Genomic DNA, 22,081 nt, shown 5'->3' on the forward strand with positions numbered 1-22,081 from the left:
TTGGGCACAGGCACTCATGTCACACAGACATACATGAAGGCAAAACATAAAATAATAAGAATAAATCTAAAAAGATAAAATATAAATAATTTGAAGTTAAAGATTTGAAAGGATCACTAATTTTTTATTACATTTATTTAGTGTATATGTGTATCTCCGTGTATATGACTCTGTATATTTCTGTGTATGTGGTGGTGGTGGTGGTATGTGGGGTGTGTGTGTGAAAGTCAGAGGACAAGTTGTGGGAGTTGGTTTCCTCCAATCAGGTTGTTTTATGCCTATCACACTTAGGTTATCAAGCTTGGTGGCAAGTGCCCTTTACACACTGATCTTACTGTCCCAAACATAAAGTTCAGGCTCAACACATGATCCACCTACCTGTCTCTGTTGCTTCAGCATATTCTATGCATGTGTACCACTATAACCAGCAAGGCACTAATATTAACCCAGTCTAGAAATAAACAAAATTTATCTTCATTACCAAGTAACTCAGACTGATTTAATGATATTAAACATTTTGATAAAAAATGATAAAATATCAAATAGAATTGCTTCTACTACTATTGTGATGTGAATAGTGTTTTGCCTTAAAACAAGAGTTCTTTGTTCGTGGATGGGTTTGATGATTGGCAGAGGACAACTCAGAATGAAGTCTCCCCATTTGAATTTTTGTATTGCACTGTGCTAAGGCATGGCATACCTTACTCAGATAATTGAGAGACAGGAATGGGAAGAGTTCTGCCATTGCAGGATCAATCAGGCCTTGAACTTAGGTTAAAAAAAAAAAGAATCTATTGCCAAAATTGTTTTTGATTACAGCTGAACCCTGTGGTTGTTAACTTTTCCTATTGCTGGGGAGAAATACTTGGCAAAGGTTATTTGTTTCACAATTTAGAGCAATGGTTCTCAACCTTGTTAATGTTGTAACCCTTAATATAGTTCCTCATGTTGTGGTGACCCCCAATCATAAAGTTATTTTCATTGCTACTTTATAACTATAATTACTTTGCTACTGTTATGAATCATAGTGTAAATATTGGCATGAGATACCTATAAAAGAATTATTTAATCCCCAGAAGGGTTGTGACCCCCAGGTTGAGAATCTCTGTTTTTAGGAGGTCCCACCCATCATGGTGGGGAAGGCATTGCAGTAGAAGCTTATAGTAGCTGGTCATATCCAGTTGTTAGAAACCAGAGAGCTTGGGAAGAAGGGGACCTCTCAAGGACTCTGTCAGCTACATCTCAAAAGTTCTTGAACTTTCTGGAATAGTCACCAGCTGGGAAATGTGTGTGTGTGTGTGTGTGTGTGTGTGTGTGTGTGTGTGTTGGGGGGGGGGGCGCAGAGAGGCTTCAGATTTAACCACAATGGACACTCCTTTCAATATTGTTGAAAGAGAAACTACCAGATTTGCAAAATAATTGGTTTTCTACTTGCAAACTATTCATTTTCTTAGCATTTAGACCAGGATGTCTGCTGGCCCTATCTTAGGTGAGAGAGGGGAGGAAGTGAGCTATGCTGAGGTTAGGGATTAGTGAGCATTAAGTCTTTCTGGGTATGTGTCTCCTTTGTAAAGTTGGGTAAGGAAAATTTTGAAAGTTTAACTGACAAAGGAGGACTCAGTTCAGAGGTAAGCAGGGCTCAGGCTGACGGCTGAAGGAAATGAATGCTTTGGAGATGAATTTCCTTAAATGTGGAACAGTATTGGCAAAGCGTGATAATCTCTGGAGCTGGCCTGTGGCCATGTCAGGGTTCACTGTGGGATCCGTTTCTGCTTTTTGAGTATAAACATTTATACAACTAAGTAACGCAAGGCACATTTGCCTGTAGAAAGTGCTGTTGGTGTCTTCCAGTTTGCGGGTCATTGTCTTTTGGCAGTATTAATACTCTTTACAGAATAAATATTATGTTAAATCGAGACAAAAGAAAGTACCAAAATCTGATGATTTTTGACTTATAAAATTGGAAATTTCATACGGTTCAATACTGGATACTCAATTAATACTGGATATTCAATTTAATATTGAAGTACATGCACATTTTTTCCCTCTCCACCTGTTTCTTTTTACTAGTGTGAATGTAATGTGCAGGCTCAGAGAAGCCACTTTAGGCTTTTCTGTTCTCTGGGGCTGTCATTTCTGGGTATGATTTGTCAGGAGGGATTTACATGTGCTGACAGTACTGTGCTGGGTGCTGCCTGCAGAGTTAAGTAGACAGCCACTTCTTGGTTTTATTGTCCCAGCCTTGGAAGTCAATGTTGTGCTCAGTCTCTGTGTTGTAAGGGCGGGCCAACAAACCAGTCGGTTCATTTAGCAAAGTGCTGTGTGAGCAGATGACCGTGTTGGGGGTAGACATGTGGAGCTGCCACCTGTGCAGTACTCAGGAGCTTCCCTTAAAGAGAAGGTAATCTTCCAAAGAGCCCTGCGTGCAAGTCTGTGCCATTTCTATAGTATGAAACCAAGGAGTGATGGACAGGAGACAGATGCTTTTTTCCCCCCTTCGGTGAGATAATTAGGACCTAGAGAAGTGAAGGGATTTACTCTGTTGTAGAGGCAAATTAGAAGTGAAGGCAGATCTTGTGCATTCTCAGTGTATACTTGAGATCCAGACCAGGTACTGTCAAAATATGCTCAGGAAGGCCAGGGCACAGCTCTGATAGGACACAGTACAGCCCACGGCGCTGGGATAACTCCCCAATGGTATAAGGTGGCCAGTGTGTGTCAGGCCTCCTGGAGGTCCCTGATATGATTCAGCAGTCTGTGAAGTTGCATTTTGCATAACAGTATTGATAATACATGCCTTTATTTTCTTATGAGCAAACTGTGGAGTTTTCTAGAAGTTATTCAATACAGCAAAAAATTAAGCCAGGGTGGGCTTGAGATTTCGGATACTTGTACTTTCTAAATGAACATTAAGGAGCTTTATAAAAGTGTGAGTTGATGTAACTACTCTTACTAACTTGTTTTGAAAATACAGTTCCTATGAAACTTATATAAGTGGCATGTTTGCCTCAAGGGTGCAGGACCCTGGCTTCAACCCCTAATACTACTTAACTTACTTATTTATTATTATTATTTTAACTTTTGGCAAATAGTGTCAACTGTGTAGTCTTGGCTGGCCTGGAACTCAAATAATTCTGACTCTGACTCCTGAGTGCTGGGATTAAGGGCATGTCCTATGACACCTAGTAAGCACCCTGGTCGTTTAAATATATGTGTGGGTAGCTATTAATTTGGATCTGGAGTTGTTCCAAAGGCTTTATATATTTGCTTTGTTTTTCATAGTAGTTATTTAATATCTGTGTGTCGAGGGTTTGGTTGGCATTCTGTGGAGTGGATGGAGCCTTTAAGAGGAAGGGTCTCCTTTCAGGGAGTTAGGTCACTGGCTGTGTACTCTGGGGGAGGATATTAGGATCTCCTGTGTTCTTTGGTTCTCAGTTGCTATGAATGGAATAGACTCCTTCCACCATGCCCTCCCACTCTGTACACTGTTTTGCCACAGTCCAAAGCTCAAGGGCCAAGTAGTTCAGACCACCTTTTTTCTTCTTCTGTTATTTCTGGTAATTTTTAAATTTCTTTTTATCTTTTAAGAGCTGAGAACCAAACCCAAGGCTCTGCACTTGCTGAGCAAGCATGCGACTACTGAGTTAAATCTTCAACCTCTAAGATAAATTTTAAATTATTATTTTTTATTTTGTGTGCATATGTGTATTATATGTGTGCTAGCATGCTATTGTGTGAATGTGGAAGTCAGATGATAAGTTATTGGCATTGAGTCTTCCTTCTACCACATATGTCTTGGAGACAGAAGTAAGGTCATTAGGTTTGGCAGCAGGCCCCTTTGCCACCGAGCCTTCACACCGCCATCTCAGGAATGTTGTCAGAACTATCCAATATAAAACTTAAGTGATACTTACTTTACTTTCTGGATGTGTTTCCAAGCTTTACTTTGTGGGTACCATGATAGTAGTTTTCCTAATAAGTAAGGAATAGTCTGGTAGACAATTGTTGTGACTTTTGATATACCCCTGTAGAAATCATTTAATTAATGCATTTTATCTTTATTGCAAAAAGCCAAATCACACAAAAATGGAAAGAACTTTCTTAGAAAATTTGTGATCTTATTTTTTTAGTTTTAGTAAAGAATTGATTTTACCTTCTGCACCCATGTGCACACTTGCATGTGCATGCGTACTCACACACACAGAAGTGTAAATGTAATCAATATGAAAGTGAAATAAAGCCAAGCCTTCTCTTAATATGTTGAATATATTCATTTCTGTTCTGTTTTATTTTTAAAAACTATGGTTGCAACTTACTAAATCGAATTTTAAAAATGATACAAGACAGTACACAGGTTAAAAAGTGCTTCATAGAAGGAGTTTTGGGAACTGGGTTGAACATTAATTCTTCTATTGATTACAATTGCTGTCTTTCACTGTTCTTTTTTTGCTTGCAATATTTACCAGTGGCTCAGGTTAACTCCACACAAATGCCCAAATCAGGTCAAGTATGCTGACCAAAAGGAGCGTTGATAAGAATGTTAACTGTACCTAAGGAGTCACTTTGACTATGGGGTAGTATTGGTATTAATCTTACTATGTTATCTTTCAATGTTTCAATACTTTCAGACTGGCCTCAAATACATAGATATCTTCCTGCCTCTTGCTTCCTGAGTGCTGAGATTGACAGAGGCCCAATGCATTTATTTTATCAAGACCTTTTCTAGTAAGCTACTGTATTTTATTGACAAAAGGCCTATATATAACCTTACTGCTGCTCTCTTGCATACTTGATTTGAAAGGACCTCCCTTAAATATGCATTTACTTGGCAGTTAAAATACATAAATAAGGTATCTGTGGTGGTTTGAATAAGATCGGCCTCCATAGGCTCATATCTTTGAATGTTTGGTTCCCAGTTGGAGGACTGTTTAGGAAGGATTAGGAGGTGTGGTCTTGATGGAGGAAGTGTGTCACTGGGATGGGCTTTCAGGTCTCAGAAGCCCACCCACCGCAGGTCCAGTCTCACTTCACTCCCTTTCTCTGACTGCAACTTGTGTATCAGAAGTGATCTGTCAGCTACTGCTCCAGAGCTGTGCTTTCTGCTGCTGTGTTCTCTGCTATGTGGTCATAAGCTCACCCTCTGAAACTGTAAGCAAGCCCCCAGTAAAATGCTTTCTTCTCTAAGTTGACTTGGTCATGCTATCTCTCCACCATGTTAGAATAGTAACCAAGACAGTGTCTTAAGTCCCCGTTCCCTCCTTTCTCTTATTCACTCTCTTTCTCAACCTCTGCTGCTTTACGTGATGTTTTCCCTTCCTTCAAAAATGAATCAGCCAAAAAAAAAAAAAAAAAAAAAAAAAAAAAAAAAAAACAGATTAAAATAAAATCTCTGATAGGCATTATTTAACTTGGTTATTATTTTTTAAATTTATTTTTATTGTTACTTCATTTTAAAAATTTTATGAGTATGGGCATTTTGCCCATGCTTGTATACTATGTGGGTGCTTGGTGCCCAAGGTAGGTAGGAGAGGGTATTGGGTCTGCTGGGACTAGAGTTACAGACATTTGTGAGTGACCATGCAGGTTCTGGGGAACAGAACCAGGTCCTTTGCAAGACAGCCAGGGCTCTTAACCTCAAGCCTTACTCTCTAGCCCCTACTCTGGCTATTCCTTTTCAAAGCTTATACTTTCTGTTTTTATTATTGAAGTTTTTATTGGTCTTTTTCTTTTTCTCCTCCCTCCCTCTCTATTTTTCTTTTTTCTTTTGGTTTTTCAAGACAGGGTTTTACTGGGTAGCCCTGATTGTCCTGGAACTTTGTAGACCAGGCTGGCCTCAAACTCCCAGAAATCCACTTGCCTCTGCTTCCTGAGTGCTGGATTAAAGGCATGTACTATTATCTCCTGACTTCCAGCTTTCTTTTGCTTTTTATTTTTATTTTTTTTTCATTTTATATGATTATCATGACAGGACAACATGAAATAAGACATTGCTCTTCTCTGAAACGTAAGTAAATGGAAACAGAGGCTGTGGGTGCTGTTGAAAGCCAGCCAGCATCGGTGCAGAGGGAATGCTAGCGGGCAGAGAGGACTTGGGCTATCTTCTGAGAGAGACTTAACACATCATACTGAGGTCTTTTAAACATCAAGAAGTAACAAGCCAGCTGGGGGATTCTGGTCAACCTTGCATTTTGTCCTTTTGTGTGGTTCAGAGAGGAACTACATGGCTGCATGCCTGCTTCATTCTGTATTGAAGTCTTTAAAAACATTAACCCTCACAGATGCTCTCCCACCCCTACTGGATGCTGTAGATTTTAGACTTAAAAAATTATACTAAAAACTGGTTAGAATTCTTCACATGACTCTTGGCAGAGGTAGTATATTGTGTATGGGTGCCTTTCTGCTGTGTGTTGGTAGAGAAGTAATTGAACTTCTTTGTGACCCTGTTTCCTATATGCAAAATGTCTCACAGCAGTGTGGAGTGAGCTAAGGAGTTAATATATCTGAGCTGCTTAGACTGGTGCCTGCAGCAGAGTAAATGCTTACTAAGTTTTTACTATTATTACATACACATGAACCGACTGGGAAAGAATGACTCATTCCGGACTTTCAGAAATTATTCTGAACCAGGAAATGGCTATTTAGAATGTGAATCTACCCCCTCCCCTGTACCTGACCTGTCCTCAGTGACCCTTGCTTTTTTCGGTGTCTCATTCAGTAGCAAATGCCTTTGACACTGTTTGTAGTGTTAAAGATATGCCATTTTCAGTAATGAACAGTTTCTGAAACAGGCTGTTCTGACCCCTCTGGATCCATGAGCCCTCTGTGCACAAGACATCTGGTTTCATCACAAGTTTGAAGCACACATTTTAATGTGCTTTTCATTTCCTAGTGAGCTTGCTGCCTGCTGCACAGATTTAAGCTAGGAGAGGTTTTAAAATGTAAAAGTGTCACTGAGACCAGTCTTCCTGAGCTTGCTGTACTTAGGACCCACTTTCAAGGGACATTGTCATCTGTGTACATGCAGCTTGTAGCCTGAGTGCTTTAACTGCATGGTGGGGCAAGGAGTGGCTCAGAAGATGCTGCATGACTGACTTGTGCATGCCTGACTGCTGGGTTAGCTCACATGCCTCATCACGGTCGCCCTTTCTCAGGCCAAGTTATTATTGCATTGTGAAGTAAGCTCAGTGGATTGTAATGATTAAGCTCAACATTATTTTATTTCACTGTGGCTTGAAAAACTAGATTCAACCAAAAGGGAAGGAAAACTGTGCCAACAGGTTAGCCATGTTCACTTGCTGAGGGTCCATGTATACAGGCCCTCTGCCACTAAGCCACACTCAGAACACACAGTTAAAGTTTTCTGCATTTGAGTACCACATGAAATATGTTGTGTGTTGTGTCATCTTTTGTGAAATCTATGAACTGTTATTCAGAATTTCTTTTTTAGATTAATTTTGTTTATCAATAATAATTTAGAAGCTAAAGTCTGTTGAGCATTGTATGTGCTCTAGATGGCTTCCATATGTCCCTTTGTTCACTGCCATGTTTATAGATAGCCTTATGGATAGGTGCAGTTGTTAGTCATGTTATGAGCGCATAGAGATAGAGGCTCAGCTAAGCCAAGCCAGCTTTGGGGTCTAGGCAGTCCTGACTGTCACCCTACAGTACTCACAGGTGATCAGCAGGTGCATGGTGATACTGATTGGAGCCCTGGTATTCTGATTTCAGACCGTTTGGAAGAATGCAGAATGAGTTTGTTTCCCTCAGGTTGTCAACTTAACTTGCATGAAATCATAAACAGTTCCATGATGCTTTTCCAGAATTGCTGCTGGCAGACTTCTGAGATCATGAACTTAGTTGCCCATTTTCACTTTAGTTAACTCGTTTAATCAAACTGACTCATGTTTTCATACCTCATTTGGCTCCTCAGTGGAAGATGCAGTTGTAAACAATAGTTATTCCAAAGGGAAAAAGAAGAGGAACTGTTTGGACTACCCAGTGGCTTGTCTAGCTAGGTTCTACCTAGGGTCCAACATTGAACATAGGAACACTGAGTTTTGGGAGAACTGGGTCTTAGGAATGCATCATCAACATGTGCAGCTCTAGACTCCAGTGCTGTCTGTCTGCAGGAAGCAGTAGGAGAGAACTGACTTGGCTGCACATGTCTGAGCTGAAGTGGATACCACTCTCATCTTACTGTTGCATATGTTAAGATGCCTTTCTGTTCTGAAAGTGCTTCTCAGGTACTCTCTTTTTATTACTGATCTCTGTGTTTCGATTTTGGAGTTGTATAATCACATAGTTTACACACATATTGAAATACATATATTTAATTTCTCTATATCATGTTCAAATAATATTGTTTTTATGTATACTGGTATTTCAAGTGGATACTACTAGCTGGGTGGTGGTGACACATGCCTATAATCCCAGCACTCTGGGAGGCAGAGACAGGCGGATTTCTGAGTTCGAGGCCAGCCTGGTCTACAGAGTGAGTTCCAGGACAGCCAGGGCTATACAGTGAAACCCTGTCTCGAAAACAGAAAACAAAACCAAAAACAACCCCCCCCCCCCAAATCAAGTGGATACTACTTCTCTTAGCATATTTCAAGTTGTAATTTTAAATTTAGTCAACTAATATATGGCTTTACGTTGCATTTAATATATGTTAAGTAATAGCTATCCTGTGAGGCATAGATAGCATCATAATTAGTGTCTGAACTACATGTCACTGGGTTTCATTACTCAGCTTATGACTTTAATTATAAATGTAAGCTTTGGTACTTTTGGGATTAAAGGTCATTCCACTCTCCTTAGTCCTCCTGTTCACTTTCAAGAGCTTAAGGTCTAATGTTTAAGCCTCCCAGCTGATGAGTATCTCTAAGCTGGCATTGTAACATTAGATTGATGCTTGTTTTCTTTTGGTATTCTAAATCGATTTTTAAAAGTTTATGGTGTCTATGAGTAGTCTGGACTATTTGGTTATAGATTAACAGCTCAAATGATGGTAACATGGTATCTTCTTGTCATCCATCCACCCATCCGCCTTCCCATCCATCCACCCACATTTCTGTCTGTCTGTCCATCTGTCTGTCCGTCTGTCTGTCCATTGTCTCCCTCCCCATTGTTTCTAGCCTCATATTGTTAAAATAGCTACAGATTCATCTCATTCTGAGATGATTTTAAATGATGTTAATCCTCAAAACAAATGGGAATGCTTAGGCCATTTTTATCCCTTGTAGAAATAATCTCCCAAGAAAAGATCCTCAATCAATGGAAATGGTTGAAAATAATGTGTTACTTCATTGGGAAATTATTTTGTGTGAGTTGTGCAATGTAACTGAATAAGTACTTCCTGCAAAACTTTAATTCTCGTCATTTTTCCCTCTTCTACTTTACACTTGTGACATTCGTTAAAGTAATCTTAGAAATTTTTGTTGTTAATACTTTGGGGTGAAAGATCAGGATTCAGTCGCACACACCCAAGACATGTCTTGTGCTTATTCCCTTTTATTATAATTGCTTATGATCTGCTACTTGTCTTAAAGCCAGCTACAGAAGAGAAGACAGGTTATGATTGTGCATGTGCTCAAATAGATAGCGTTTGTTGTTTGATATTACTGGAATCTGATGCTAACAAAATTTTAATGTTTCTAGAAATACTTGAGAGTTTATTTGAAAAGTACTTTTAAAATAAATTTGAAGTTATATTAAAATATAAGAAATTCTGTAAAGTCATCATAAAAGGTATAAAGTAGAAAATTTGCTTTCTTGTATCCAGTGGCTACTTGATAACTTACCTTCTGCCCCTCCCTCCCTCCCTCCCTCCCTCCCTCCCTCCCTCCCTTCCTTCCTCCCTCCCTCCCTTCCTTCCTTCCTTCCTTCCTTCCTTCCTTCCTTCCTTCCTTCCTTCCTTCCTTCTTCCTCTTCATCGTCCTCCTCCTCCTCCTCTTCCTCCTCCTCTGCCTCTGCCACCGCTGCTCAAAAAGCATTTCTACTTTTACAGATGACCTTTTATTTAATATGCATTCAACCCTGTAAACTGGGTTTTCTCCTATCTTACAGGTAGGGAAGCTAAGCCCAGGGTTCCTCGGTAAACAGTGAGGCCCAATGTGCTGTGCAGCTGTCTGTCCATCATCGCCCCCCTTCCCACTGCAGGTCCACCCACATTCACGGGCTTGGTTTCCCTGACTCTCCCGCACTCCTTCCTGCTAGGGGACCCTTGCATTGACTGTTCCTCTGAGAGGGATGTTTTCTTGAAGACGTCTTTGCTGGCCTCCTCCTATACCTCTTTTGAATATTTTCTTAAATTTATTCTTTCAGATGAATGTTATGCTCAAAACTGTACCTTTCAGCTCTAGCATATGTAGCCTGCTTTGCCCTGTACATTATTTTCCCTGGAGCATAAACATATAATAGACTTATTTAGTATTTTTAATCGCTCTCCCCCCAATCTCCTGGAACATACAGGTTAGGATTTCTGCAAATCTTTGAATAGCCCAGGTGGCCTTGAGTTTGCAGAGATGTACCTGACTCCGGGTGCTTGGAATAAAGCCGTGCACCATTATGCTAGACTCAGGTCAGTTCACATGTGCCTTTGTGCTGTCTCTCAGTGGGTGTTCAGTGACTATCTGGTAAGTGAGTGAGTGAATAGAGGAGTACAAAGCTCACATCCCTTATGCAGGTCTTGTGCAGGCAGGCCCAGCATGTTCCGTGGTCTCTGGAGATGTCTTCACACTGTGTAGCAAGCACTCTTACAGAGCCAGCCATTTCCTTAGCTCACAGCTTAGCCTTTTTATAATTTTAAAAAATTCTTATTTTTGGTGCATGCTGTTTTGCACCGGGTGCATACTTGGTGTCTGAGGAGTTTAGAAGAAAGCATCAGGTCCCACAGAAGTGCAGTTACGGATAAGTATAAGCTACCATGTGGGTGCTGGGAATCAAGCTTTGGAAGAGCAGGAAGTGTTCATAACTACTGAGATATCTCTCCAGCATCCCCACTGATTGATCTTAAAAAACATCTAGTTTTCAATTTTTTGAATGCAGTTTTAGAAAATGAGGCAGTATTTTAGTGGATGTTAATAGGAAGAGATGGTTCAAAGTCACACACACACACACACACACACACATTTTTTTCATGTAAGCTGGTCTCTACTTTTTCTATTCATAAATGTTGTATCATTAAAAATTAACATAGTTTTAAAATTTATACTTCAAGACTGCACATTAAAATAGTGTTTTTGTATTAAATATATTGATTTTGTTTCTTCTATTCATATCTTTTTTTAAAGAGGCATAAGATTTTCATTTAAAATGATTTATACCTGGAAATAAAATTTAGTATGCATACTCAAATCTGGCTAGCCATCTTGCCCCAGGGACCCCCAATCTCTGTTTTCTGTGCACTGGGATTGCCAGTGACTGTCATACCTGGGACCCCCATCTTTGTCTTCTGTGCACTGGGATTGCCAGTGACTGTCATGCCAGGGATCCCCAGTCTCTGTCTTCTGTGCACTGGGATTACCAGTGACTGTCATGCCTGGGATCCCCAATCTCTGTCTTCTGTGCACTGGGATTACCAGTGACTGTCATGCCTGGGATCCCCAGTCTCTGTCTTCTGTGCACTGGGATTACCAGTGACTGTCATGCCAGGGATCCCCAGTCTCTGTCTTCTGTGCACTGGGATTACCAGTGACTGTCATGCCTGGGACCCCCCAGTCTCTGTCTTCTGTGCACTGGGATTACCAGTGACTGTCATACCTGGCCAGCTTTCATGTGGATTTTGGGAATCCCAATTCAAGTTTTCATGTTTGCACAGCAAATGCAAAATTCCCTCAATCTCCTGTGCTGCTGGTGTGTTCATCCTTGGAAAAGTCCTCAGGAAATGAATTAATAATAGAAGCACTAACCTTGTAAGTCAGAGGCTTTGGTGGCTTCTGTCCTGTGGTGAACTGGTAATTTATACCTATAATTAGGGGTTGAAGAAGTTAACAGTATTTCATTTTAAGCTTTGGTGATTACCTTGATGTTAGAAGGTAAAGCTCATAAAGTGTTGGAAACAAAAATACTTGTCAGAAGTGTATGTGCCTATTTGTTTGTGTTTGCATGTGTGACAGCATGTGTGGCCACAGACTTAGAGCTGTATCTATTTCTTTGTTTATTCTGTTGCAAGTATAGTGTTAGAACAACATGAAAGCCTCAAATGAGAATTTTGTTGCTCAAGCCTCTGTAGTATATGCTCACAGTAGTGACCTTTGGGCTTGGTTTATAAATTAGACCACATGTGTGTGTGTTGGCTTTGGGAAAGGAAACTGAAGAGATCCACGAAAAAATAATGCTAAACACATGGTGATTATCTAAACTGGGAGGAATAAATAAGCTATTACTTAAAGACAAAGTGTAGCTACCTCTATTATTCATTTGTTTAAGACCAGTTGTATGCTTTTCAGTTTTAAAATAGACTGGTAGTTTTTTTTAGATTACTCTACTTAAAGAATTTACTAATCATGACAGTGGACAAATCTGTTTTTAGTTACTGTTATTTATCACAGTCATCATCGGCATCTTTGCCATCATCATCACCACCACCATGTTTTTCTTTGTGGGCCCTGTGATAAGACTGTTTTGGGGGGCAGGCAGTCAGGAACTAAGGTCCTATTAGCATGGGATGTTGGACAAATGACTTGACTGTTCTGGACATGAATTTTTTCAACTGAAATAGTGGTACTGGACATTCTGAGAGTTAAGAGGGGAATGTGTGTTAGAATCTCAGTACATGCTTGCAAAAGTAGGCGTTCTTTATTACTGTGCTGGTCCTTCCTTGTGTCTGGGCATTTCAGTTCTTGTGGCTGATTGATAACCTGTGCTCAGGGTTTTGATAGTGTTATATTTGTGCTAGCTGTTCTATGAGCTATGCTTTGAAGCTATATAGGAAAGTGGGCACTAGTAATCAACAGTGTTTGCAGGCTTCTCACTAGATTGGCAAGAGTTCTGAAAGCATTTACCTCTACATTCGGCTTTTATGACCAAGAAGAAATGCTTTCACTGTTGTGGATGTTTCTCAGGGTCTTTCCTCAGCTTAGGAGACTGAAAGTTTTCCCTGCTAGCTATTAGCAAGCAGAAAGAGAAGGATTTCAGAAGTGGAGGATTGGAACAGGGATTTTAAAGTTCTTGCTTTAAAAACTGGTTTCAGCCTTGGCCACATAATGAAATCATCTGAAATATAAAAAGTTTTTATAGAATAAAAATGCCTAGCAGTAGAAATGATGTGGTGCCTCTCACCATCCCCATTAAAACAGCAATTTGAATACACAAATATATTAGAGGTGAAGAATTCAATACTTTAGTTAACAATCTGGATTTGGATTAGTCTTTGTTACTTTGTACCTTGAAGCATTCTGGATCATGTTACATTTTGCTCTAGTTCCTAACGCTGAAGTCTAATTTTATTATTTGATTCATTTTAAAACTTACAGTTGTCTTCTTAGGTTTTGCTTTGTGTGCTTTGAGACAGATTTCCCCATGTAACTTTGACTGTTCTGAAACTCACTCTGTAGACCAGGCTGGCCTTGAACTCATGAGGGCTAGATTAAAGGCAGGTGCCACCATAGCCTGGCTGTCTTCTTGTTCTGATGAAATATTGTTAGCTGTTTGTGATTTACTAGGTCAAAAGCATTCCTAAGGGAAGCATACATAATTCTTTCTAGGTTTTCTGAAATACTTGCTACACAAAGAGAGTGCTGATTGGGTCTGGGTTCACACGTAGCATTGCTGAAAATGATTTGGACAGACCCAGGGTCAAATAGCTAGGCTCTTGGGGATCATCAGCCGATTTAGTCCACAAAGGCAGTGGGAACAGAGGTTGAGTGGAGACCCTGTGAGTATGTACAGTGAATAACCACACTGGGACCAGCTCTCAGGAGGTAGGCCAACTTTACTTAGGTGATTCAATTCTTAGAAGGTTTGGGGGACTAAGAGTAGGAACATCCAGGATGAGCAAAGGTGTGCAAGTGTAGCTGCTCACTGCATTTCCTTCTTCAGTAGGATGCATTTAACTCTAACAGCCTCCCAGATTGATGCAACCTGATTTGGTGATCACCACACTATGTTAACTGGATCAGTTTACTCTCCCATTTAAGCAGTGGCATTGGTAAGGAGAGTCATTGTGCTAATGGCCTTCATGCTATTTACACAACTATGCATTAATTTCTTGTTATTCCTGGTTATGCTTCCGTGGGCCTTCTGTGGGCAGGATGGATGGATTTTGTAGGTCAAACAGTACCATTGGATAGATCTCTTGATTGCCTGCTTGGGAGTTATTTGATGACCTTATATTTTAATGATTTACATTTATTTCTAAATGTCTAACATTTTCATCCAGTTTTAAGCTACTTCAGAAGTGTTTAGATGTTTAGGTGATTTGGTTTTGGGAAGTAGTGGCAACTGTTACTTATATATTGTGGTCAGAATGTACTGACTGCTGTCTTGTAATTTATGAGATTTCCTTCTCATGTGCAGGAGGGCAGGGTACCTAGTCCTTCTTCCCTCTTTTTTTTCTTTTTCTTTTTTTAAAATTTATTTATTTTATTTCATGTATATTGATGTTTTGCCTGCATGTATGTCTGTGTGAGGGTGTCAGATCCCTCAGAACTAGAGTTACAGATAGTTGTGAGTTGCCATGTGGGTGCTGGGAGCCACTGCTCCTAACCACTTAGCCATCTCTCCAGTCCTTCTCCTCCCTTTCAAATAAGTGTTTCTTGAAAGAATATATTTGCTTTTAGGAGTGGTCCCATAAATATTAAACTTGTCCTACTTGGCTGAAACCTTCTGGACTACCCAGCATCCCTCTGGTCTGGACTACCCAGCATCCCTCTGGTCCTTGCTCAGTCCTATGTTTTTACAGCCCACCAGGACTAGGAAGATGAGGGCGTGGAGACTGGGGCAGCATTGCTCGGAAGTGGAAGTGCTGTTCAGTGTCAGTCCATACAGGAAGAGCCCCTCACTTGGACCATTCCTGCTCCGACCTGGCCCAGAAAGGCGGGATGGGAGGGAGTAAGAGAAAGGGAGACAGACTGACTTAGTGCACGTTTCCCAGGCTGTTGTGAATGCTTGGGTTCATGCTAGCCCTCCTTAGCCTTCCTTAGCCTTCCTGTAGTTAGAAGCAGTCCTTGATCTTGAACTGATTTTATAGCTCAACCTTCAGTTGTGATGGGAAAATCTTTTTTTCAGTCTGTTACTATACAAATTGTTTAAAGGACACCCCCGCATCCTGTGGTTTGTCCTGACTGCTTAAGTTCTTTAATTGAAGGGAGGCCCTCTTGGAAGAATTTAATCTGTGATAAAGGATAAAGAATAGAAAGCAAAGCTTTGCTATGCCTGGGAAGCTCTAGTGGCAGCTCAGGGAGGGGCTGGCTCTGTGTGCTAGTTCATGAATGGGGGCGTGTTGGGAGTGCATTTGTGGTTCTCTCTGCTTTCTCCTGCTGCTGCATCTTACTCTGGCTTTTCTGTGTGTGTGAATGCTGCATACTGTAGACTTGAGTCCACGCTCTGGAGCCAGACATCCTGGGTTTGAATTGTGTCTCCACTGTTTATTAGCTGTATGATTCTGGGCAAGAGACCGGATATTTTTGTCTTGATTTACTCATCTATTAAGTTGAAAATAGCACCTATTTATGTATATTGTTGTAGAGATTAAATGAGAATTAGTGTGTCTAAGTACTTAGACTAGAGCACAAAGAGTGTACCCAGTACATCCAATAAGTATAAGTATTTGTCTCATGCAGTAGGTGGATAGTCTGCTTCAGATTTGTCTGTGATGGCTCCATTTGCATGAATAAAGAATAGATTCCAACTGCTTACCATTAAAAAGCTTCTAAATGCCAACTGCCTGAATGTTTGAATTGTTAAATATGTAAATCTATTGAGTGACCACCGACATTGTGTTTGCTTGAATGATGGTTTGCTCTTTAAAAAGCTGTCTTTCCCTGATGTTGTAGGCGTCATTTGTACTTGTGAGCATCTCAATGTGGGTAGCTTTTGTTTGGGGGCTTTGTTAAATCTGTGGTAGCAAAATGTGGATGAATTAAAACATCCAGAAGATTTTAACCGTTAACTAATGTTACGTGAGTATGCCTTTTCCCTGTTCCCTTTCCAGCATCAAAACTCCCATTCAGGTCTACAGTGTGGGGTGAACTGGTGACTGGTGTGGAGTCCTTGAGTAGCAGAGGCCTTGTGGGAATGGCTAGAGACCCAAGTGCTGTTCCTAGCTGCATAACTCAATCTGAAATCTCAATAATCAGTTCTTTTCTTTCTTTTTTTTTTAATAGAAGAATAGAAGAGAATGCCATCTGCTTACCTGTAAATGTATTCTCAGTATTAATGCGTCCTTCACTTGGATGACGACAGTTGAGCCTACCCTAAGTGTGTCGTTATTTATCACATGCTTGACAACACAATGACTAAGGTAGCTTATAGAGGAAAGTGTTTATAGGGGCTTACAGTCTCAGAGGGTGGCAGGGAACCTCAAAGCCTACCTCTAGTGACATCCATCCTCCAACTCTTCCCAAACACTTCTACCATGTGGGACTAAACATTCAAATCGATTAAGTTCTTCTGGGGCCATCCTCATTCAAACCACCACACCGATGATAATTTCTGTGTAGGGGTGGGTGGGGAGGGTAGAATAATAGAAGGAAACGGTGGCGGTGGGATGTAGACTAGCCAACTAGAGATCTTAGTTCTTCCTAGCTGGAGATACTTTTAATACTTTTTGTCGATTCTTTGTGAACTTCATATCATGCATCCTAATCCCACTCATCTCTCTGTTCCTTCATATCAACCCTCTGCCCTTGCAATGCCCCCCCCCATACGATAGAAATAAGATCTTGTCATGAAAGTTGTTGTATGTCTCACAGTATACCCTTTTGTCCACACATCTTTACCTGCAAATGTTCATTGCAGTGAATCATTGGTTTGTCTCAAGGCCTCTGGCTTCTGCTACACTATCTATAACTGGGTCCTCAAGGACACTCCCGTGGTTGCCCTGTATCATGGGTATCCTGCAGCTTTGGACCTTCAGGGTTGGTCCTTTTATTTGCTCATTGTGGATGAGGTGGAAATTGGAGTGGGCCAATCCAAAGCCCTTGATTTGGGCCTTGGAGGTAGCTGAGGTGGGCAGCCCACCAGCTTCATCACCTGGTGTGCCTGCATCACCAGGGCCAGCTCTCCAGCAGCACTGTTCCAGCGAGTTCGCCCAGTGCTACAGATGGCAAGGGGCAGGCAGGGGTCAGCTCTCTTCTGCCCTTGGCTGACTTCCCCATGCTTTGCCGCCAGCTACACTGCACTGTCCAGGTAAGGTGCAGGGTCTGCTCTCGAAAGTGCTGCAGGCAGTTTAGGGTGGGGCTTGTGTCAGGGCCTGAGTCGGGTGGAGAGGGCTGGAAGTCTATCCCTGTCATCACTCAGATACCCAAGGCAGACAGGGCAGTGCTTAGCTGGAGAATTTCAACCCAAAATTTCTGGTTCACTTTTAGAAACAAAATGTCTGAGCCATTTGCCTTTTTGGGGGGTTGGGGGTGGAGGGGGAGCGGTGATATAGGGTTTTTTGTTTTGCACACATCCACAGCTGCTCTGAGTTTATGAGTATATGGTCCTGTCATGTCCAGAAGACAGTTTTGCTCTGGTCTTCTCTTATGCCTGCCTTTTAGAATCTTTGTGCCCTCCACTCTTCCTGAATGATCCCTGGTTCTTGGGGAAGGAGGTTGTTATAGGTATTCTGTTTGTAGTTGACCACCTCACAAACACTCTCTGCACTGCTGACAAATTTTTTCATTAGCAAAACCAAAACTATTGAGTGCATGTGCATGTGCATGCATTCCATATAACACCCGTGGATGGCAGAGGATCATTTCCTGGAGTCAATTCTCTCTTCCCACCATGTGGATCCTAGAGGTTGGACTCAGATGGTCAGGCTTGCTAGTAAGCATCTTTAGCTGCTTCACTCTCTGCCACCACCCCAGCACCCCCTCTAAAGAGTCTCATGTAGCCTGTGCTGGCTTCAAACTTGAGGATGCTCTTGAAGTCTTGGTCTCTTCTGCTCACACTTCCTAAGTGCAGGGATTATGAGCCAGGCCACCACTCACTGTTTTATGTCCTGTTGGGGATTAGGAGCAAGGACCCAGTGAGCCTTAGGCAAGTGCTCCGCCTGCTGAGCTGTACTCGGCCTAATCTGCTCTTTGAAAAGAGATCAGATGCCTATTCTGAGAATGTTTATTAATTTTTTGTGCATGCATTTCATAGCACACATGTAGAGGTCAGAAGACAAATTACAGAGAGCCATGTGGTCTCCGAGGTGGCCAGGCTTGTGGAAAATGCCTTTCCTGATGAGCCAATTGCTGGCCCTCTGAGAACATGTTAATAAAGATGTAGGAGGCTTTCTCACTGCTAAAGAAGAACATGGGTTAAAAGATGTAGATCCAAGTTCCACTTTTCATTTGTGATTTTTGTGCACATGTGCGTGCGTGCGTGCGTGCGTGCATGCGTGTGTGTGTGTGTGTGTGTGTGTGTGTGTGTGTGTGTATGTGTGCGTGAGTGCATGCATGTGCCAGCCAGAGGTCTACTTTAGATTGTTATTTGAGACAGAATCTCTCACGGGGACCAGGGCCTAGCAGCAAAGTAGAATGGCTGGCTGACTGGCTGACAGGCCTTAGGAATCCTGCCTTTTTGCCTCACCAGCCCTGTGTTACAGTCAAGCACTATCATGCCTGGCTTTTCTCTGGAGGGTATTAACCTGGGTCCTCATGGTTGTGTGGAAGCACTTTCCCAGCTGAGCTGTCTTCCCAGCGTTGCTGAAGTGGTTGACATTTCATTTGGTTGGCTTTCCTAGTTTCTTTGACTAAGCAATGTTATGGGCCCAAACCAAAATAAACCAAAACCAGAACAAGTAAAAAACAAAACCCACAAGCAGCTATGCTTTAAACAACAAGGAGGTCAACATGAAATAAAAAGACTGACATTTCTGTTTTGAAATCTTTTAGTAAATGAATTTACTAACTGAAAACATGTGGCTTCACTTTGTAAGGCAAGTTCGGCCTTTCTCGGTGTTTTTTGGATATTAAGGACACACTGGGGTGTTGTGGGTTAAATGTTGCTTTAACTTGCAGGTGTCTCTTAAGGGATTTAGTCAGTCTTCAGCAAATGAAGTCACTTGTGTTGTGCTTTTAGACATGAGGTCTATGATGTGGTGCTTACCGTGTCTCCTACCTATGTGTGATGGTAACAAGAACACTGTTTTCTTGTTCTTTTGAGTTTGCTTTTGAAGTAATTTTCACAGAGAATTCCTGTTGCCTAGAAATTGATGACAGACTCACACCATTTCCTCTTTTTTTCTTAGACGTTCCAACCTCAGAGCAGCCTGAACTGTTCCTAAAGAAACTTCAGCAGTGCTGTGTCATTTTTGACTTCATGGACACGCTATCTGATCTTAAAATGAAAGAATACAAGCGCTCCACTCTTAATGAACTGGTGGACTACATTACAATAAGCAGAGGCTGTCTGACAGAGCAGACTTACCCTGAAGTAGTTAGAATGGTGAGTTTCCTTTTTCGCCGCTGACACTTTTAAGCATCTTCCATAGCCACTCATGGGTGTATTGATTGCAGTGAGGTCACCGAGGTCTCCTCCTGAGAGCTAGATGCCAGCAGTCAGCGCAGCACTAGGATCTGAAGAGCACGATTCATGCCGATGAAAGCTGGACCGGCCGACCGACCGACTGCAGCGTTGAATGAAGCAGTGGCCTCAGAGCGAGAGGCTGAGGGCCGGGGTGCCGTGGATCTCTGCAAAGACACGAGAATCAACCGGTTTTAGATCTGATTGAAACGATTCAAGCCTGCTGAGTATCTTAACTCGCACTACCTCTACATCGTGGCCTATTAGAATGGCATACTTAATAAAACTATGACATAGAGAATCTAGTTAAGGCCTCTCTTGATTCTATAATGAATCTTTCTCTTTGTAATTTCCTTGAAATCAGGAGTAATGCCTTTTATGGTGTTAGAACAACAACACTGTGTGTGGTCCTTAGGAATTGCAGGAAGAAACATTATTTGTATAATGCAAGCAATTATGCTAGTACTGTTTCAATAATTACATTAGCTTTTTAACAACTGAGCCGAAATCTGAGCCTTAGGTTCCTGTGGTGTGGTTGCCTTCCTTAGCATCCCAGGAGAGCATAGACTGAGAGGCCTTGTTTAGGGGAGGAATCGGGAGGAATGGAGGAGGCAGTGCAACTACAGAGGATTCAGAGGCTGAGCACCGTTGGGAGCCCCTTGGAGGGACAGGCACAAGGGATGCCTGCTCGCCATCTGCAAGGACTTGAGAGATGGGCTTGTAAGTTAAGTGATTGGAGTGTGGCATCCATATGTACATCTGAAGGGGAATGAAAGCATATATGTGTATTGGATTTGTTTTATTTTGCAGGAATGTATTATCAAGTATTTTGTAAGTTAACAGTTGCCATTGTTCCTTCTGAGTAGTGGTTTTCAACAAAGAACACTTATGCCTCACGGGACATTTGGCAATGGTAGTCTTGACTATGGGAGGAGAATCTGTCCAACATCTACCTGGGAGAGGCTGTCGGGATAATGCTAAGCATTTTAAAAGAGGGCAAGAAAGCTACACAAGAAAAGTTGATCTAGTCCCAGGTATTAGCAGTTACACTGTGGGACAATCCTGCTTCTGATTGTAGGGCCTTTCTAAATCTCCCAGGCAAACTTAGCATCTTTTCTCGCCCACCTGTGCTCTGCAGAACGTGTTCTCTGGGTGTTAGCTTACCTGTGTGTTCAGAGATACCCAGTTCATAGCTTTCTTCTATGACCTTCTGTCAGAATATACTGATATATTTGTATTATTTTTGTAAACACACTAATGGTGTCTGCCCACACTTTTATATATTCCATCCTTTAGCAGTTTTTCAGTATTTTATTGGATAAATGTATTGTGTTTAATCAGCATCCTAAAATGGCCTTGTAAACCCATTAGTTTATCCTTTTATAAGAACATTTGTATGTTGAGTGATTTTTTTTTTTTTTTTTTTAATTTTGGGCTTTTACTTTTCACATCAAAATTGAGAGGAAAGTACAGAGATTTCCCATTTGCCTCGATTCCCAGTCCTATGTGGCCTCTGCTATCACATTCCAAATGGTACATTTTCAGAATTGACCAACTACACTGGAACACTATAATCACCCAGAATCTGTTGTTTACTTCAGGGTTGATGTTTGATGCTATGTGTTCTTTGGATTTGGATAAAAGCCCAAAGACAAAATGGATCATATAGCACCACACGGAGGAGCTTCATGCTGCCCTTCTCTCTTAAGACCTTATCCCTGACTGACTTCATAGTGATTTTCTAAGACACGGTAGCTACCGTCTTCACATTGGCTTCCTTAATGTCTTTTCATTCTTGTTTTGATATTTGAGATGGGATTTAACATAGTAGCACAGGTGAGCCTAGAAATTGTTATATGGCCCAGGCTCCTCTTCAGCGCTCAGCATTCCTGCATCAGTGTCCCTAGTGCTGGGTTTACAGACGCGAACCGTCATACTCAGCCAGTTCAGAATTATTAGTGCTCAGCAATATTCCATTGTGGGAGTGTGCCTCGGCCTCTTCTTTACCTGCCAAGTCGGTTTCACCCACACTTTGGCTGTTATAACTAAAGCACCTCTGGAATGTTTGTGTGAGGCATACAGTTTCAACTACTTTGGATAGATAGTGAGGGGTGTAATTCATGGGTCCTGCCTTAAGTATTTTGTAAGTCACTGATAAACTTAATGTCCAGAATGGCTGTACTATGGCTGAAATGAGCATTCCATTGCCTCATATCTTTGTCAGTATTTTCCCTCCCTTCCTCTCTGCTTCCCTCCCTCTCTCCCTCCTTCCCTCCCTCCTTTCCTCCCTCCCCATTTCACCCCTTTATGTAGGGTCTGGCCCCTAATTCTTATTCTCATTTTCCCCAGTGGGCTGGCTTACAGGGCCACTGTTTCTGACAAACCCAGGGCTTTCTCCTTTAGTTCCTCTGCTTCTTGG

At 41.5% G+C, this 22,081-nt stretch overlaps 1 protein-coding gene across 4 annotated transcripts in view; it reads left to right on the forward strand.

Annotated features, from left to right (window-relative positions):
• Window positions 1-22,081, forward strand: part of Ppp2r5e (protein phosphatase 2 regulatory subunit B'epsilon) — a 139,807-nt gene that overhangs the window by 56,631 nt on the left and 61,095 nt on the right. For 3 of the 4 annotated variants that reach the window (XM_052185655.1, XM_052185653.1, XM_052185656.1), the window contains one exon: window positions 19,388-19,584. In XM_052185655.1, coding sequence (XP_052041615.1) covers window positions 19,388-19,584 — 197 coding nt within the window. Of the gene's footprint in view, window positions 1-16,441; window positions 16,463-19,387; window positions 19,585-22,081 lie in introns of those variants that run through there. The other variant, XM_052185657.1, reaches the window with a different exon arrangement.

Source organism: Apodemus sylvaticus, chromosome 6 (genome assembly GCF_947179515.1).
Source record: "Apodemus sylvaticus chromosome 6, mApoSyl1.1, whole genome shotgun sequence".
NCBI classification, from domain to species: Eukaryota; Metazoa; Chordata; class Mammalia; order Rodentia; family Muridae; genus Apodemus; species Apodemus sylvaticus.